The 18,144-nt window shown below is 42.5% G+C and overlaps 1 protein-coding gene and 1 non-coding gene across 2 annotated transcripts; both read right to left on the reverse strand.

Moving 5' to 3' along the window:
- Positions 1–223: 223 nt before the first annotated feature.
- On the reverse strand, positions 224–14,579 carry LOC147899077 (uncharacterized). The gene is made up of 7 exons (XM_087378658.1): positions 14,235–14,579; positions 13,747–13,960; positions 13,515–13,626; positions 13,252–13,366; positions 704–799; positions 411–520; positions 224–304 (listed from the first exon to the last, which is right to left on the reverse strand). The coding sequence occupies exons 1-7, from the start codon at positions 14,415–14,417 to the stop codon at positions 247–249; spliced, it is 888 nt and encodes a 295-aa protein (XP_087234784.1). The 5' UTR covers positions 14,418–14,579; the 3' UTR covers positions 224–246.
- Positions 14,580–17,556: 2,977 nt separating this feature from the next.
- Positions 17,557–17,659, reverse strand: LOC147899078 (U6 spliceosomal RNA). Its single transcript, XR_015541478.1, has one exon. It is a non-coding gene; the product is annotated as a U6 spliceosomal RNA (small nuclear RNA).
- Between the last annotated feature and the right edge of the window lie 485 nt (positions 17,660–18,144).

An 18,144-nucleotide genomic window follows, 5' to 3' on the forward strand; every position in this document is an offset into this window, starting at 1 on the left:
ATCACCATTTGCTGGAGTGGTTTTCAAACAGACCAAAACTCGCAGAGAAGCCATTGCTCTATTATTCCGAAAGCACCAATGAAGATATTTGAGATAATTAGCCTCAAACTGTTCAGTAGTACCTAGTATAATACATATAATTTGAATTTATTGAAAATGAGGAACCAAGAAAGTTCACTATTGCCCCATAAAAAGGGCACTTAACATCTGCAACAACAGTGATCTTCATGATCTGCTGAACTGTACTCATACGGACCAAAAACTAACAGAAAAACTTGGTTCATTTGCTCTCACGTAATGCCACCTTCATTGCATGCAAAAAAACAAAGCCAGTCAGTTATAATTGTTTCATATACAATGCGACATGAAAGGCTAAATAACCGCCTTGGGAGTGTTTATACAATAAATACCATTTGATGGGTACATAGATCATCTCTCCCGCATTTAAGATGCATTCAAAAAATGAAGCGGTTTGCAGTTCAGGCCACCTTTCAAATACATCTGATGCACCAATATTGACCTGAGAAGAAAGAGGAAACGAGAGAAAAATACCATGCTGAACTCAAACTTGTAAACTTGGAAAGAAAGCAGGCTAGACTACCTGAGAACTCTGAAAACTTTGCAAGCAGCAAAATCACCCATAAGCTTCATAAAGAAGGATATAATGACTAATAGGGTTATCATCACAGGCATCAAGAGATACCTGTGAGGTATTACGAAGATAAAGATTTGTATTGAAGGGATAAAGTTTTGCGCTCTCACTTGGAGCATAAAGACGTATATATTTTTTACCCCAAACCTGCACCCATGGTTGCATGTCAAAACTAAAAATAAAGATGTGAATCATGAATTATAAACACATACGATTGGCCTAAGCAACATCCTCTCTCTCAAACCACCAAAATTTTAAAAAAAGCGTGCACATTGACATGTTAAAAATTAAAAATAAAGACCATCTAATAATTTATATCATTAATTAGTTGGAAGCTTTCTAAACTACATGTGGTTGGCCTGAGCAACATAAAGATTTCAGTTGCATAATTCTCTCTCTCTCTCTCTCTCTCATAAAGGCAGCACTAGGCCCCATAAATGGCAGCCTAGGGAGGGGTGCACGGTAGCCTATAAAGGCAGCCCTTCCCCTGCCTTTCTCTTCACTTGTTCTTGCCCTAAGGGGCCCCAAAAGGGCTCCTATCCTAGGATGGACCTAAACCTATCCCTAAACCTAAGACTGAAACACTACCCTACGGTTCTGTTAGAAATGACCCAACAGAGGGTACGCACAACGAAAGACTGATAGTAATGCCCAGGAGCTCACACGGTGTGATGTGTGGGGTGTGGAATCACAAACTTCTTAACTTATGTGCATAGATGTACAAGCCAGTAAATAGACAATGCTCTGAGACAAATATAGAAGCAACTCTGTATATTTCCGTCTGTCCACAAAGTAGGACAAGATACAATACCAAAAGGTCCCACTACTACGAGCCTGTCGCTTCTAGATCTCTGAGCCCACGTGCTCCACCTCAAGCATATGCAGACTCTCTGTCTAGATCCCTTCCACCTTGCTGTCCGGAAGCCAGCCTAGGTGGGCTGCCACTCTAGCTCAGTCTGCAGCTTCTCCTAGGTCACCTTGTCCTCCTGAATGTAGGCCTAAGGCTCCCCCTTTGCTGCTCCTGTTTGCTGTCCTAAGGGCTGCTCCGAGTGATATGATAATCACAACACCTTGCTGCCCTAGAAGAAAGCCAAGGTCCAGCCTCTAAGGAACTCAGTCTGCAGCACACCTTCCACTCTCCTTCACCCCCAGTGTGAGGCCCAAGGGAGTGGCTTCTAGCTGCTCCTGTCTACTCTTGCTCTGGCTGAATGTTGGATGTGAAATGAGGCCCAGGGCCTCTCCTTTTATAGGGCTTAAGGCCCCCTTGAACCAACCGACCAGCCAGCCCTAAATGGGCCAACTGGCTGGTCTGTTTGGGCCGACAGTCTGCCCCCCCCCCCGCGTCTGTAAAACCAACCTGGTTGGGGCTTTTCTTCAGACCCTATATAAGGGCCCTAGCCAAGCCCTTTTGGGCTGCTGCTAGGCTGCCCTTTTGTTGCTGCTGGAGACCCTCTTGCAGGCTTCATACCTGCCCACAAACCCCCGCCATGCAGCCGTACTGCAGTTGTACAGGTCGGCGCACCCTGCTGATGTCATCGTGCCTCCAAGGATATGCACAGTCCCGTACAGCCACGCATCATCACCGTACTTAGAGATTCTGCTGTCCCGTACTGTTCCTTCAGGGATCCTCCTCTATTGGTTGTGAGGTGCTGCCCATGTGGCAGCCCCCTCCCTCTCTCTTCTCTGGGCATCTTCTGCCCCAATGCTCTCCTCATATGGGGGCTTACAGATGGGGAGGTGACCATTCCAACAGGTTCTCCAATGGGTACTAGTGAACAAGGACTGATCTGGGGGCTTACAGATGGGGAGGTGACCATTCCAATAGGTTCTCCAGTGGGTACTAGTGAACAAGGACTGATATTCTGACTTGACCTAAGGGCTAAGAGATTGACTTACGTAGCTTGTGCCTGACTATCCCTGGACAAGGGCTCACTAAGGGGTCACAACATACGACAAAATCTCCTATTAGGGAACTATTACACACTTGTCGATGTAGCCAATGTGTCACTTTGCACCCAAGTGCAGGGGTGCATGTGACATCCACTTCCTCGGTACAGATAGTCTTAGTTATCTAGAAGTTGCTTGGTGACGCCTCATGTCTCACTCGAGGTACCGCTTGCTAACAGTATATCTGCCATGGGACTTCTATGATCAATGTGCTAGTCACTATTGTTATGCATTGGTGTATGGTCTCTATCTTGAGCTCTACAGAATCATATATGCATTGTTCGTTATGCGTTGCTCATTCTACAATGTTGGTTATTCATTGCTCATTTGCAATGTTGGTTATACACTGCTCGTTCTGCAATGCTATTTGTACAGTACATACTATAGCAATGGCACTCTATGCTAGTGTTATGATTTCTTTTGTTCATATAATGTAGTTCTTGAGTGCAAAACCTCGTTCCCTACATCATCATGCAGAGATCCCTCACTCGAGGGGCACTCTCTTTTCCTCCGTTGTGACCTTGCGAGGGTGGCAAGAGGAGGCTTATCCTTTGGCCAAGTTTCAAAACCCTCTTCTTGACCATGATTCCAAGACTGAAATCCACCAACAACAAAAAACAATCCATGATTTACCCAAAAAAAAACATTATTTTTCAAGCATTTGCTATCTCCACAAGCATGAAAGCAAGTGTAACAATATGCTATCTTTTTTACCAGTATGGCCAAAAATCACCTCTTTGTTGAAGCCCTAGCAAATGGCTCCAAGAGTAAGCACGAGCACAATGTTGATATGCACTCCCAAATCTGTGAGAGGTACACCCTCTCGAGCAGCATATTAATACTCTATGCTACAACCTACAAATTGCCTCGTCTAATGACTTCTGGAATCTTTCCTTCCTAAAGTGCAAATCTGCAATTGTCACCATGTTTGGAGCCGCATATTAGTATGCTAAAGGGGGTGCTAAAAAGAAAAAAAAAATCAGAGGGTAGAGAGCACTAGATTGGAGAAAGAACCAATTGTTGGGTCTAGTGTTGTGTGCCAGCTCCAAACTGCAGAGAGTTGCTTCCAAAATTCTCAATATTTGCATTGAGTGCCGCCTTCTTTTTTCTGTTAGCTATAGTATCCCTAGGAAGGTTGTAGAGGTTTGGCACTAGTGACAGCCTGTGAGAGCTGTTTAGCTGAGACGGGCTGCTAGTGACAACTCCGCGCTATGTGCAAAACTTATGTATTTGCGGGATTTGATGCTTGGATAGCCAGGAAGAGGATGATTCTACCTTGTAGGTGTTGATGGGATTTTCGGAACTGTTTTCCATGGATTATGCTGTGGATTTGGATGCCTTTTGAGCCAGGAATTGGCTGAGTAGCAGGGTGTTTGTGCCTGCAGTGGGCTGTGTTTGGACAAGGTGCGAGGGCATTTAGCCTTGATGTAATTTTGCCTTCTGAATAAAGAAATAAAGAAATACCAGAAGGGGCACCAAGGTTAGGGGCCAATCAGGTGTCTGGTTTCTAAGCAGGAAACTAGTCTCTTTGTGTTGCTGCAATTATTTTCTAAGTGGCTGAAATACTAGTACATGCTGTTTAATATTTATTCACCGCCTTTTAGTTTATCTAAATCTCATTTTAGGTAGCCTAGAGAGAGGCCTTGTGCCCTCAAGAACACAATGGGTATTGTACTCAGCCTCATGCTCTTTTATGAGCCACTTGTATAAAGTTTATTCTATTGCAATAAAGACCTGGGGGGGGGGGGCCAGCCCTACAGGCCATCTTCTCCCAGTCGTATTGATGCCCTTTGGACCCTGGTATGTGCCATGTAGCTTTAGTTATTGGCACTTACGTCAACTAGTACTTTTAGTGTCTTATGACACCTAATACTAGTGGTACCACTAGGACACTAGGTCCTAGGGTTCTCTTTTATAGTACTTTGTACTTTCATTTTCATTCTAGTTAATGTGACGGCTTCCACTCCTTGCTCCACTCTTTGCATCCTTTCGCTTCCGTGAGCCTACAATGGTGTCAGAGCACTTCCTTCCCGGACTTGCTCCCTACTCCCAGCTTCCTACTTCTAGCACCAGCTCCCGCATTTCTTCTCCATCGTCAAGCTTCCGCTCCCGGACGTCCGCACAACTCCGACGCGACCTACTGTCAATTCGTCTGTACAGTCGTACGGATTTCCGTACTATGCATCCGTACAATCATACAAATTTTTGTGTACTGTACGAACCGAACACGCAATCGTATGGATTTCCATATTGCACGTCTGCACCGTCCATACATTCCGTTCGTATAGATTTCGACGTCCGTACAGTCGTCCATACATTCCGTACTGGCCGTATTGTCCGTACATTCCGTACCATCAAATGTGCATTCAGCCATTGTTTGGCTTCGATTTTGGGAGCAGACATTGAAGTAGATCTGCAATTTTTTGTGACATTTGGGGCTTGTGCAATTGGGCTACGATTTTGCAGGTAGATTACAGATTTGCAGAAAATTTTGGGGCTTTTCCTGAATTTGCCCTATTTTTGGCTCAGTTTTGCTCTACAAATTGGAGCTTTTGGGTCTATTGCAGGTAGATTGCACGATACTTTCAGATTTGTTGTGAAATTGGCAAGAAATTGCAGGCCATTTGATAACATTTGCAAATTACAGCTTAATTTGGGGCTTTTCCAGATTTGGACTTTTTTTGCAGGTGCAAGCCTTGAGGCTATTTTTGGATCACTTGGTCAATGCATTTTGACTTGTCCTATTTGCAATGGCTCGCAACAATCATGATTTATTTGGCATTCTTCGTGATGATGATAAGTTGGATGGCACCAACTATCCGATGTGGTCTTATCTCATGAAACATATTCTTGTTGCAAGAAATTTTTGAAACATTGTTTCTGGGATTGATCTGAGGCCAGCCAATGCTGTAGTGGCTGCCCCTAATGCTGGTCCCTCTGCAGGGAGGACAACTCATGATGCTTTATCCTCTAGCACCCCTGTTGCTGCTGCTCCAACTCAGGAACAAACAAGATGGGATGCAAGAGATGCAAATGCACGTTCCTGTATTGCTTTATCATGCAAGAGAATCATTATTCCACACATCCGGTCATGCAGGACAGCAAAGGATGCTTGGGACAAATTGGCTTCTCTTCATCAGATTCGCAATGAGGCACGTGTTACATATTTAAGAAGGCAATTGCAAGAAGTTAGCATGGATGAAGGTGACTCTATGGATGCATACTTGACCAAGGTCAAGGACCTCATGGAACAACTTGCCAACATTGATGAGGTGGTGCCAAATTCTCAGCTTGTCAGTACCACATCGAATGGGCTGCTAGATACATATTAAGGGTTTGCTACAACCCTTCGACTAGTGGCCATGGGTAATCTAGACCACTACTCCTTTGATCAGTTAGTCACTTTGCTTTTGCAGGAAGAGCAAAGTCGTGCTAATAGGCAAGCTACTATTCTTGATCATGCATTTGCTTCACAGCAGACAGGAAAAGGCAAGGCTTCCAAGCCTATGGGCAAGCCTAAATATGTGCCTAACAGTGGCAATTCCTCCAATGTATCTCAAAATACAGCAGATAAGTCAAAGAAGAAAAGATGCAACTATTGTCGCAAGCCAGGGCATGAAATTTCAGAATGCAGGAAGCGCATTGCTTCAGAGAAAAAAAAGCAGGATTGATAGTAAATGCCTCACATGCACATGCTCTCTAGGATGATTGGACATGGGCTGTCCATTGCTCCTTTGATCCCTCCAAAGTTGATGCATTCTTCACTACTAATGATAAGATGCATCGGTTTCCTTTTCAAAAGGATTGTCCAAAATTCTCACAAAGGAAATTGCAGCTAGTGCAAAGTGATGTATGTGGCCCAATGAGGACAAATGTCATTGGAGGGTACAAATATTTCATGACTCTAATTAATGACTTCACAAGATATTGCTGGGTATATGCTTTAGAAGCCAAATCTAAAGTGTTCTCATGCTTTCAGAGGTGGCTGAATATGGTTGAGAGTGAATCAAGATGCAAGCTTGTCACCCTCAACACAGATAGGGGGGGAGAGTATATGTCAAAGGAGTTTGATGCTTTTTTGGCTTCATGGGGCATGTTCACTCATGCACTACTCCTTACACTCCTCAGCATAATCCTGTTCCTAAAAGAAAGAACAAGTCCACTATGGAGATGGCCAGATGCATATGCTTAAGGCCAAATCCTTGCCCAATAAATTTTGGCTTGATGCAGTGATGTGTGCCAACTATGTGCTAAAGAGATCACCTACAAGGGCATTGAGGACTGATACACCTTATGAAGCATGGAAAGGCACAAAGCCTTCACTTTCACACGTGAGAGTTTTTGGCTCTCTTGCATATATCCATGTACCATCTCGGGTGAGACATAAGCTTGATGATAAGGCAATCAAATGCATATTTATTGGTTACAGCCAGGAGAGCTGAGGGTATCGGTTGTACCAACCAATTACTAGGAAGATTATTGTCAATAGAGATGTAATCTCTGCTAAACATTCAGCTTCTCCTCTTGTGGACTGCAAAGCTAAGCCAGAACTTGACATGTTTGATGCTTTTTACTCTTGGTTACCTCTTCTTCCCTCAGAGGGAGACTTTGACCAGCAACATGAGCCTCTTGCAGGCCCTCCAACAAGCAACGATCAGCCAGCACCCCATGCTGATTTGCAGGTTCCTCTTCCAGCACAAAATGATCCCAATATTCATGATGCAGTGATTGAAGAAAGAGCTGTCAATAGACAACAAAGGCAAGTTCCCAGATGGCTTCTTGACACATTGAGGGACAGCAAACAAGATCAACCTCTTGCTGCCTGGACAAGATCAGGGAATAGACAGATGCATGGTCACTTTCTTGAGTTTGCACTCCTTGCTACAACTTGCAATGAAGAGCCTTTGTGCCATAAAGATGCTTTTGACAGCAAAGAGTGGATGGATGCAATGAGAGCTGAGCTACAATCTATTGCCAAAAATGACACATGGGAATTAGTAGATCTACCTCCTAGCAAGCATGCCATTGGTACCCGGTGGATCTACAAATTAAAAAGGAAATCTGATGGCCGCATAGATCGACACAAAGCCCGTCTTGTTGCAAAAGGGTATGCCCAACAACAAGGCATTGACTTTGAGGAGACCTCTGCTCCCACTTCCAGGATTACTACTATTAGATGTGTCATTGCCATTGCAGCCCATCACCATTGGCAAGTGCACCAGCTTGACATCAAGACTGCCTTTCTTCATAGGGATCTGTAGGAAGAAGTTTATGTGACACATACTCCTGGCTTTGAGGTTGTTGGCTCTGAAAACAAGGTATGCCGGCTGAGAAAATCCCTTTATGGTTTGAAGCAGGCACCCAGGGCATGGTATGCTAAAATTCATGCACACTTACTATCCCTTGGTTTTCAGGATAGTCCCACAGAGCCCACTCTTTATGTTTGTGGGGGTGGATCTGATTTTTTAGTGCTGATTTTATATGTGGATGACATGCTGATCACGGGCCCTAATACTCAGCATATTGCAGCTTTCAAAGGCTGATTTGCAGCAAGCTTTTGAAATGTTAGACATGGGACAGCTGTACTATTATTTGGGCATTCAGTTTGCTCATGTTGAGGGGGGTATTATGATGTCACAGTCCAAGTATATTGGACAACTCCTTGATCGTTTTCAGTTTGAGGATTGCAAGCCAATCTCTACTCCAGTGGACCCTGGCTTCAAATTTTCAGCTCATGATGGGAGCCCGCCACGTGATATCACTCTTTACCAGCAGGCTGTTGGATGTCTCATTTACTCATGCCACACCAAACCTGACTTACGGGATGCAATATCCCAGCTCATTAGGTTCATGCACATGCCCAGTTCACAGCATTGGCAGGCAGTGAAGAGAGTCTTCAGATATCTCAAAGGCACTCAAGATTTAGCCCTCTTCTATGGTGATCAGGGTTCACTTACCATGCATGCTTACACTGATAGTGACTGGGCTGGTTGTTCCAACACCAGAGTGTCACATACCAGCAACTGTTTTTTGCTTGGCAGTTCATGTATCTCTTGGCTCAACAAGAAGCAACCAACAGTTGCCACATCCAACTGTGAGGCTGAGTACAGAGCAGCCTTCACCGCTACACTAGAGTGTGTCTGGCTTCGACAGTTACTTACAGATCTTGGTATTCGCCAGACATCCTCCACTATGGTCTACACTGACAGCCAGAGTGCTTTGGCCATTGCCTGTAATCCAGTGTTTCATGCGCGTACCAAGCACATTGAGGTTCACTATCATTATGTTCAAGAGCGGTTGTCAGCAGGACACATGGAGTTGTCCTACCTTCCCACAGAGGACAACATAGCAGATATGTTTACAAAGGCACTTCCTCATCCCAAGTTCGAAGTCTTTCGACAGGCTTTATACTTGATTCCCTTTGTTACATGATCTCGCATACCTTGTACATTCATAGGTGGCTATATCCTTTTGGATGAACATGTGCCACCATGACCAAAAAATACCAGGTATTCTAAGATGTTTCCAGAATACTTCAGCCCATACCATGAAGGGGGGTTTATAGGCCATCTTCTCCCAGTCGTATTGATGCCCTTTGAGCCTTGGTATGTGCCATGTAGCTTTAGTTATTGGCACTTAGGTCACCTAGTACTTTTAGTGTCTTATGACACCTAGTACTAGTGGTACCACTAGGACACTACGTCCTAGGGTTCTCTTTTATAGTACTTTGCACTTTCATTTTCATTCTAGTTGATGTGACGGCTTCCACTCTTTGCATCCTTTTGCTTCCGTGAGCCTACAAGCCCTTATTTCTAGGCCTAGTGTGTGCTTTGTTCTTTCTCCCCCTCTCTCAGTTTGTTTTGTTTCCCAAAAGAAATTTGCTGCTGCTCTACATCAGATGAAGCTATCAGATGCTAATTTCCCCTATTATCTGTGAAATTTGAAATCGATCTTGGTGATTATCTGCTGTGAATTGAGGATCCAGGCTGTGTTTCTACCAAAAGTGATTCCTTTTTAAGGTTCATGGGCTGATTACAGATTCGTTTTAGAGTTTCTGGTCCGATATACAGTAGTATCAGAGCTCAGCCTTGTCACTTTCCCCAGTGAAATCATCCAAAGTACTTCTAGATTGAAGAGGACGGTAGCAATTTGGAGAAGGGAGATTTTCAATGCAAAAGATCCAACCAAGAAAGCTGAAAATTGATTGTGAATCAGTTCAGCTTGCTTCAGCCAAATCAATGAACAGAGTCCAAGCAATTTAATTTGCAGGAAGCCCCAGAATTTTGGCAAAATCCATGCTTTTTGGATCAAAATAAGTTTCGAAACAGTCCTACTAAAATTGTGATTTGAGCTACATACTCACAATCTGGAAATTGGGAGCTGTTTGCACTTGATTTGAAGTAGCCCAAGTAGTGTCATCAAATCTTTGCGATTAGTCAAGAAAGAGAGCGCAAATCAGAAGATCAATTCCCTATTCAAAGTCGACTTGCAAGCTGCTATTGTTCCTAGAACTTGCAGCGATTGAGAAGGGGCAAACAAGCGGATGAAACCCATATTTGGGATCGTTTGTGTTTATGGTTATTTCACCACTTCAAGACCTGACACTAGAGAGCATTATCTAAGTTGACTTTGAAAAACCAGAAACCCAAGGATCACAAAGATCTAGAAAAAATTCAAAGGATCGGATACATGTGGAAATTCCTTATTTAAAAGGGATTCTTAGGAAAGGGTAAGTGTATTTGATTTAATAGTTAGTTTTTCGCCTCTATGCCCTAAATATTTGTGTGTTGTTTTCCTTGTTTATTTCAGGTATACAAGAGTAAAATACACTTGGTTTGATTATTTATCAAAATTATACTTTCATGGATTTTGGAAGAATTCCTTGATGGGACAAAACCGAAGCATTGGACATAGCAAAGATATTCAAGTTCTTAAGCCAAAGATATAAGGAGCTATGGGATTAATTCATGTGATCGACAAGATCGGATGTTTGTTATGAATTGCAAGAGGTATTTGCAGAGTAAGCGTGGATCTGCTAAGGAAGAGTAGTGTGTTGTCTTCCTGATTGTTTCAGAAACGGAGTATAGTTCAAGGGAAGGCCACCTTGATGAAAGGGTGTGTTCGTCGAGTTTCAAAATCAATTTTCATATAGCTATTTATTCCTAGTTATATTATTTTAGCTCTTGAGGATTCCAATTATATTGTTTTTGTTAGGAAACCAATTTCTTCTATTCAGCCAAGAATATGGACTTACAATTTTGCCATTGCAAAGGAGAATGGATATCTTTTGTGGATATTGAGAAATACACATTTGGACCTTATATGACCTCTGGTTTCATTAAGTGCAAAGTTTGGTCTCTCAGATAATTCCAAAGCAATCAATTTAGATGATTCAAGCATAGCTTGAAGAGTTCTTATAAAAGGGAAACAAGTACCCTCGAGATCTAAGGACGGATCCACTCCAGGATTTCTGTTATGATATTCAGTGGATTGTTTCTTATTATGGAGCATGATATACTCAAGAACATGGTCATCATTTGCCAGGTCAGGATTTTATCATCCTACAGGTTTCTTTTATTGGGACCTATTTATAGAATGAATAGAAATCTTTATGATGGTCTCTCATGGATTAATGTGGCCAGAATGACACAGCTTTAAGTTTATCCATCAGCAATATACTCTTTGGACAGAGAAGTTTCGGAGAGGTTCATATTACTTGAAAAAGTATCAGTATGGAATTTATCTGCAAATCACTCCATTTGAGAAGACTTGAAGAGTCTCTCAAGGAAAGAAGAAAAAAAAATGGCTCCACGTAATAGTTTTTACAAACGTCCAAGGCTAAGTATCTGATAAGTTTGCCTTATGTTAATTTGAAGATCTAACCCTTGTATGGCAATGCAAGGAGAATAGTGAATTGTTTTCTAGAATTTGGACAAAAAAATGGCTCCATTCAATAGTTTTTACAAACGTCCAAGGCTAAGTATCTGATAAGGTTGCCTTATATTTATTTGAAGATCTAATCCTTTTATGGCAATGCAAGGAGAATACTAGATTGTTTTCTTGAATTTGATTCAGGAAGACACTACTCATAAATGAGAAATCCATGGAGCTTAACATGCTCAAGTATTGGTACAAGTGATCATTGGCCAAGTGTTTCCGAGATTTTATGGCTTTCTTTTATTTGGATTTGAAGATGGAGTTGCAGCTAGAGAACCAGAGGGGAATACAAAGCCCTTGGATATTCCCAACCGTTTGAGGATTATCCGCAAGGAAGATGTTAAGGCATAATATGGATTTCTAACCATGGTTGTCTTGGAATATCTTTTGCACCATGAAGTAGTTCATCGACTTTTCTGCAACTAAAAGCAAAGGCGTTCGGAGCCTTCTATTGAGTTTGTTTGTGTTCAAAGACTCTACAAAGACGACGCTGGCACGTGTGCTACCAAGGAAGAGTTCATAAGGAGGTTCAGAAGCATATGCTAGACAGAAATCATGGTTACATGGTTGAAGACTTTGTGTTGGAGACGGGAATAATATGATCGAGAGAGGATGGATAGTAGCTTTGTACCCAGAATTCAGACTTGTTTCTGTAGACAACCGGGAGCGGTTCCAGATTTTTTGGACCGCTGTCTGTAAGTGGGAATCTATAGCTTTGATCTCACTGTACGGGTTTAAAGGATATGGTTGCATATCATTCTAATTACACTAAGAGGTGGTATTGGAATAGAAAGCACCATGTGGGCACGGAGACAAGATCCTGCATAGCAAGGGGGGCCATGATCTGGACATGAGACATGTTGCTGCATTGGACAATCTTCATAGATCTGGTCCAATACAAGGTCTGCAATGTGGATAGCATGTAGACTGACACATGGGCATTACATAGAGGCAAGAAAAACTGCCACATGGGTAGTATATAGGCTGCCACCTGGGCAGCATAGGCTGCAGCAGAAGAGAAAAGATGGAGAAGGAGATTGTGATAGATCACCTACACCAGGATAGGAATTCATATCTCTACAAAGCAGTTACCACCCAACCACGATAGTTCAGAACTAGAACATCCTGGATGCACAACCTAAGCCAGTGGTCACTTGCTAAATGTGTACTAGTCCACTTAGGACATAGCGCTAGAACTAACTGTCCTAACTAGGCTCTGTTAGGCGTTAGGCCACTCTAATCTATGACCACTGTCTTAACTTCCCTATCTCCTAAGCCAAGGATATAGCATTTCCTCTCCCGTGATCAGAGTTGACATCCTTTGGGAAATGGCTTTCTAAGTCTGCTTAGCATTCTCTTCTCAACCATCTTTCCACTTTACTAGATATTATTGGATGGTTGTATGGTGTCTTTCTTTAACGTCAAGAATTATTGCTGACTCGCGCGGAAGCACTGAAGTACATACATACGTATAAACCACTATACAACTAGAATTAGTATCACATGACCACAACGGGGTTAGACCAACTAGCCATTGATCTCCAGCATCTCGACACATGTAAGCATACCCTGCACGCTGTGTATGATGCCAGAATCTTCCTGAAGTCTTCAAGTGAGTTTCAAGAACCTTCCTGAATTGTTCAAATGAGTTTCAAGAACAATTCAAAACCAAGAGAAAGGTATCTGGACTTGGAAAACTTGATAATTTATCATACCTGAGCCAAAACATTGTGATAAGGATCTCGATGCAAAGGAGTGACCGTTCCTTCAGGGCCAAGCCACACATTCCTTTGATATATCCCTCTGCCTAGCTTCGCAAATTCTGGATCCCTGCAGAGTTTTACAGTACTTACAACTATCGGAGAGTTTTCAACAATGAATATCTACATTTCTGTGGCAATGCAAAATGCTATTTAGGTGGGAAAATAAGACTAAAATAAAATAAATTTAAGAATAAAGAAAGGAATCTCACTCTTACAAAATCCCTTCAGTGATAAAAGGTACTTGCTGTTGTGCCAAGTAGCCTTTAAGAGGGGACGTTGCGTCCACCTGTTTCTTAAAAAATATTTGGATAAAATCTTCCAGCAGCACTACACGGGAACAATGAAACTGCGTTCAAGAAAGGTGATGGAAAAACATCAAAACGTTCGATGACCATTTAAAATAGTATTGCAATCCAATAACATGATGCTTTTTAACAGAAAACATACTGGCATGTTGAGGCAAGAAAACCTCTTCCCCCGCTACAGGAGCCTTATTCATGTAAAGATCACGAAAATCTCCCCACCGCCTCTCTTTATCATTCCAACGAGAAAGCTCTACATGGACTGTAGTATCACCAAATCTTTCTGCAAGAGTGTCGATTGTCCAACTTCTTGCATTCCAATTTTCCATCGCTCCCTCTATTACAACTGGCTTCTGAACCTGCACTTCCAAGAAGCAATACGTCAGGTCCATGGCAAATCATGCTGTCCTCCTTGTTTCTGTGAGACCCAGATGCGAGTCTGGCACTAAACCGTCTGTGATCCCGTTTGCATAGGATGGGCATAAAGATTTTATAAAGTATCTAGTCACAAAACTCTTTGATTGACGTTGGAAACCTACACGTCCCTTAGACCAGGAGTCTCAAATGAGCATCCGACGAACCCACATTTGTTCAGCTATTCAAACCACAAAAGCAAAGTACGAATCAACTCACGTCGTAATACTCGTGTTTGAATTCTTCCAAAGAGGGGCAGCGAACGCGAGGAAGTGGACTAATGGCTCCTCCACCTGCCACTGCGTTTGCTCCTGCCCTTGCTGAACTCGATCTATGAGCGTAAGGAGGGCAAGGGAGGAGGCGCAGCAGAGATGGCAAACGCCAGCTACGTAGAGCAGCCATGGAAGCACACACCCAAATCCAACAAAGACCCAAGCCCAAAATGAAGCGTCTGCTCAAGCTATGACCTTTTATGGAGACCCGAATGAAGCTTCTGCTCAATCAACAAGATTGAGAACCAACAACAAGGTGGTAAATCCACTATGCCCTGCTTTTTGGCCTCCAGGTCTACCATGACCGGTCCACCACAGGTGGTTAGCAAGACGCCGGGTTACAGACACGCTCCCTTGGGTCTCAAGGTGAGATTCTCTCTCTCTATATAAAACCACACACTCTCTCTCCATCACACAGCCATGTGGCTCTCTCTCGAGTGTCTTCCCCCCATGCATTCACACATGGACACTCGGACGTAGGAGTTCCCTTCCCCCCATCCTCCTCTTTCTCATGTATACCTTCACACGCATACATGCACACATCCTTGTTGCACACTCTCTCTCTCTCTTCCCCCCCTCCTCTTTCTCATGTATACCTTCACACGCATACATGCACACATCCTTGTTGCACTCTCTCTCTCTCTCTCTCTCTCTCTCTCCACACACGTGTATGCGTGCGCGTGTACACACACACACCATAACAAACAGCCCAATAGTTCCTCCATGGCCCCTCTTAGAATCCCTGTGTAGTAGAGAGTGCTCCATTGCTTGGAACGCTATCCTGTTTTATTTGCATCCCAAGTCCGTGGGTTTCTCCTGCACTCTATTGCTACCTTAATAGAAAGCAAAATAGGAGTAGCTAGAGATTTGATAGTGTGCATAGCTTGAGACAGGAACTCAATGGTTTCTTTCTATTTCGAGGTAAGGGCCACAACTTTAATGAAGAGGCATTGTGAGACTTGATAGAGATCACATGCCTTCACCAATAGCATTGCAAGAGTTGGCACGCTCCACCAATGATTTGAAAGACACCTCCTTGTTAGGGCGTCACATGCTCAACGTTGGTAAGAGTGCTCCCAACAAAACCTCAGGCAATTATCAATTCATTCCACAGGTGTCAGAAGCTACCTCTCTCTCTCTCTCTCACACACACACCCCACCATAACAGATAGCCCAATAGTTCCTCCATGGCCCCTCTGAGAATCCTTGTGTAGTAGAGAGTGCTTGGTTGCATGGAACGCTATCCTATTTCATCTACATCACAAGTCCGTGGTTTTCTCCTGCACTCGCCTACTACCTTAATAGAAAGCAACCTAGGAGTAGCTAGAGACTTAATAGTGTGCATAGCTTTGAGACAAAAAGTCAACGGTTTCTTTCTATTTTGAGGTAAGGGCCATTCCTTCAGCAATGATTTGAAAGACACCTCCTTCTTACATGACCAACCTAGAGCAAGTTTGAACTATCTCACACAATAAGCCAAGTGTCATGCTTCTAATGAGTGAGTTGAAAGCCTAAAAAAAGCTAATGGCTAAGTTGAAAACCTTGGTCATGTGAAAACACCAGCGCTAAACAATTAAGCTTACCAAGTGTCATGATTCTAATGGCCGAGTTGAAAGCCCAAAAAAAGCTAATGGCTGAGTTGAAAGCCTTTAAAAAGTTAAAAAGCCCACGAAAAGCACAAAGAAAGTAAGAAAACCTTGGTCATGTGAAAACACTCGAGACAAGCGCTGAACAATTAAGGTCATTAGTGCTAAACAAAATCGTTCGAACTTCCCTTATCCATAGGTAAGTTGTTTTCAATTTCCTCTTCGTTAAGCGTTGATACCATAGATTGATAGGTGCTTGATGCTGATGTGTTGATTGCTTGAGCGTTGAGCATGAGCTCCTTGCCCATCCATATGCTTCACCCTTTGCCCTATGCGACGGCTCGTTACATTCACGGATCAATGGCAATTTTGCCCGGGTTCCAGTTCGAACAACACTTTGTAGTACAGTGCCTATAGAAGCTATGATTAATGCTTACACTGCCACTCGTCAAAAATTCACATTCAGCTTTGGTAGCAGTCTTCGTCATGATAATTGGGAGGAAGAGAGAAGTTGGTCTTCAAGGGAGGCAATCGGGAAGTAATAAGAGCAGCTAGGTTTGGAAAGAGCAAAGGTGAAGAGCGAGGTTTTGGAAGTATGAAAGGTGATGCATAGGTAGGTTAGAAAATAGGAAAGCCATGCAAGGATAATGAGGGAGCACGTGGCTTTGAAATAATGAAGAACAAGGTTGGATGAAGAGCTTAATTGTGTGGATTATGAAAGCTTATTAAGGGGGAAGATGACCATATGAAAAGCTCCGTTTGGAAATCGACAACCATAGATGAAGAACTAGGTTGGAATTCGAGAACTTCGTAGGTTGAAACTAGTCCACTCACACAAACAAACACGTTGAATTCTTTTCCATTACTAATGAGCCTATTCGTTGATCCTTATTGGATGAGCACATAACTATCTACCTGTGGGACTATTAAGAAACAATCTTGGGAAGATAGAGGGCTACCCAAGTCATGAGGTTTCAGTGTTAATTCCGGTAGGTGTTATTTAAACTGGGTGTTCCAATAAATTGTGAAACTATTTCCTTTGTTATTGAGTCTCTTCATTGTTTTCTTTTAACGCAAGATTGAAATCATCGCTCATCTCTAGCCAGTTGTCATGGGCTACCTTTATTATCATATTTTGTTTAAACTATGCCAAGCGATTCTAAAGGCCTTCCATGTTTATTATACATGTGAGCCTTAATGCCATTAAAAAATTCATCTACATGTGTATGTGCATCTTTGTATGTGTGTGTGTGTGTGTGTGTGTGTGTGTGTGTGTGTGTGTGTGTGTGTATGTGTGTGTGTGTGTGTGTGTGTGAGAGAGAGAGAGAGAGAGAGAGAGAGAGAAGCATATAAAAAAGGATTCCAAGCCATCAAATGTTATGTGATGCTGATTTGAACGTGCTTTGAATGTGCTTGACATGTTGTCCTTCCTATGCAAGTCTTCAGTTAAATTTCAGTTAAATGGCACCATTATCGACAACAGGAGTGTACAACCAACTCATCAAAGGTAAACTTTCCTTTCCATGCCTAACACTATACAGAGAGCTAAGATGAAAGCAGAAGTGAAGCCAGAGCTAGAAGCCAAATTGAAAAGAAAAGCTGACGAGAGACAGGCACGCTCTCTCAATTTATAAATAATCAAAGAGGAAGTGTGCCACCTCTCCCCATACAACACGTATGGATTAAAAAAAAAAAACTTTATCAATTTGTGCATATCATTCATGCACAGGGGCCATGCTAATCTCCTTTGTATCATTCTAATTTTATCAGATTTCTCCAAAGAGACTTTTTAAAACTTTGTTCTTTCCTAAAGCAGAAGCCTTTTTTTAGAAAAGATAGCAAGCACGTTCAAAGTTAGCTCCTGAAAGTAACTGCTAACACATTCCGAGATCATTTTTGTAGGTGTCTCATTGATGTTCCCAACAATTATGCAACACAAGGCGACGCACACATTATGAACAAAGATCAAACAACCATGTAAGTTTCTATAGACCCAAAGCATTGCAAAGAATTTTATTTCATCGATTTGATATATTGTGTCAAATTGATTTAGTTTAGCTTTGACATGTCACCTTATTAGTTTTACTTAGATATATCATTGATGTCTGATAATTCGATGCAAAAAAAATAAAGGAAAAGGAACTCACAAGAAAAGCTTCCAAGGTTTATTTATGGCCAATCTGGTCATGCGTTGCTAGTTAGGGGTTCACATGCTCAACATTAGTAAGAGAGCTGCCAACAAAACCAAGCAAGCATTCATCAATTCATTCC

This window comes from Dipteris shenzhenensis, chromosome 8, assembly GCF_047967505.1.
Source record: "Dipteris shenzhenensis isolate YYH24624 ecotype China chromosome 8, Dip_SZ_1.0, whole genome shotgun sequence".
Lineage (NCBI taxonomy): Eukaryota > Viridiplantae > Streptophyta > Polypodiopsida > Gleicheniales > Dipteridaceae > Dipteris > Dipteris shenzhenensis.

Coding starts and splice junctions, on each gene's coding strand:
- LOC147899077 (XM_087378658.1), bottom strand. CDS start 14,417: ATGGCTGCTCTACGTAGCTGGCGTTTGCCATCTCTGCTGCGCCTCCTC. Junction 800..13,251: donor ATCACAATGTTTTGGCTCAG/GTATGATAAATT, acceptor CCATGGGTGCAG/GTTTGGGGTAAAAAATATAT. Junction 305..410: donor ATCTATGTACCCATCAAATG/GTATTTATTGTA, acceptor CATGCAATGAAG/GTGGCATTACGTGAGAGCAA.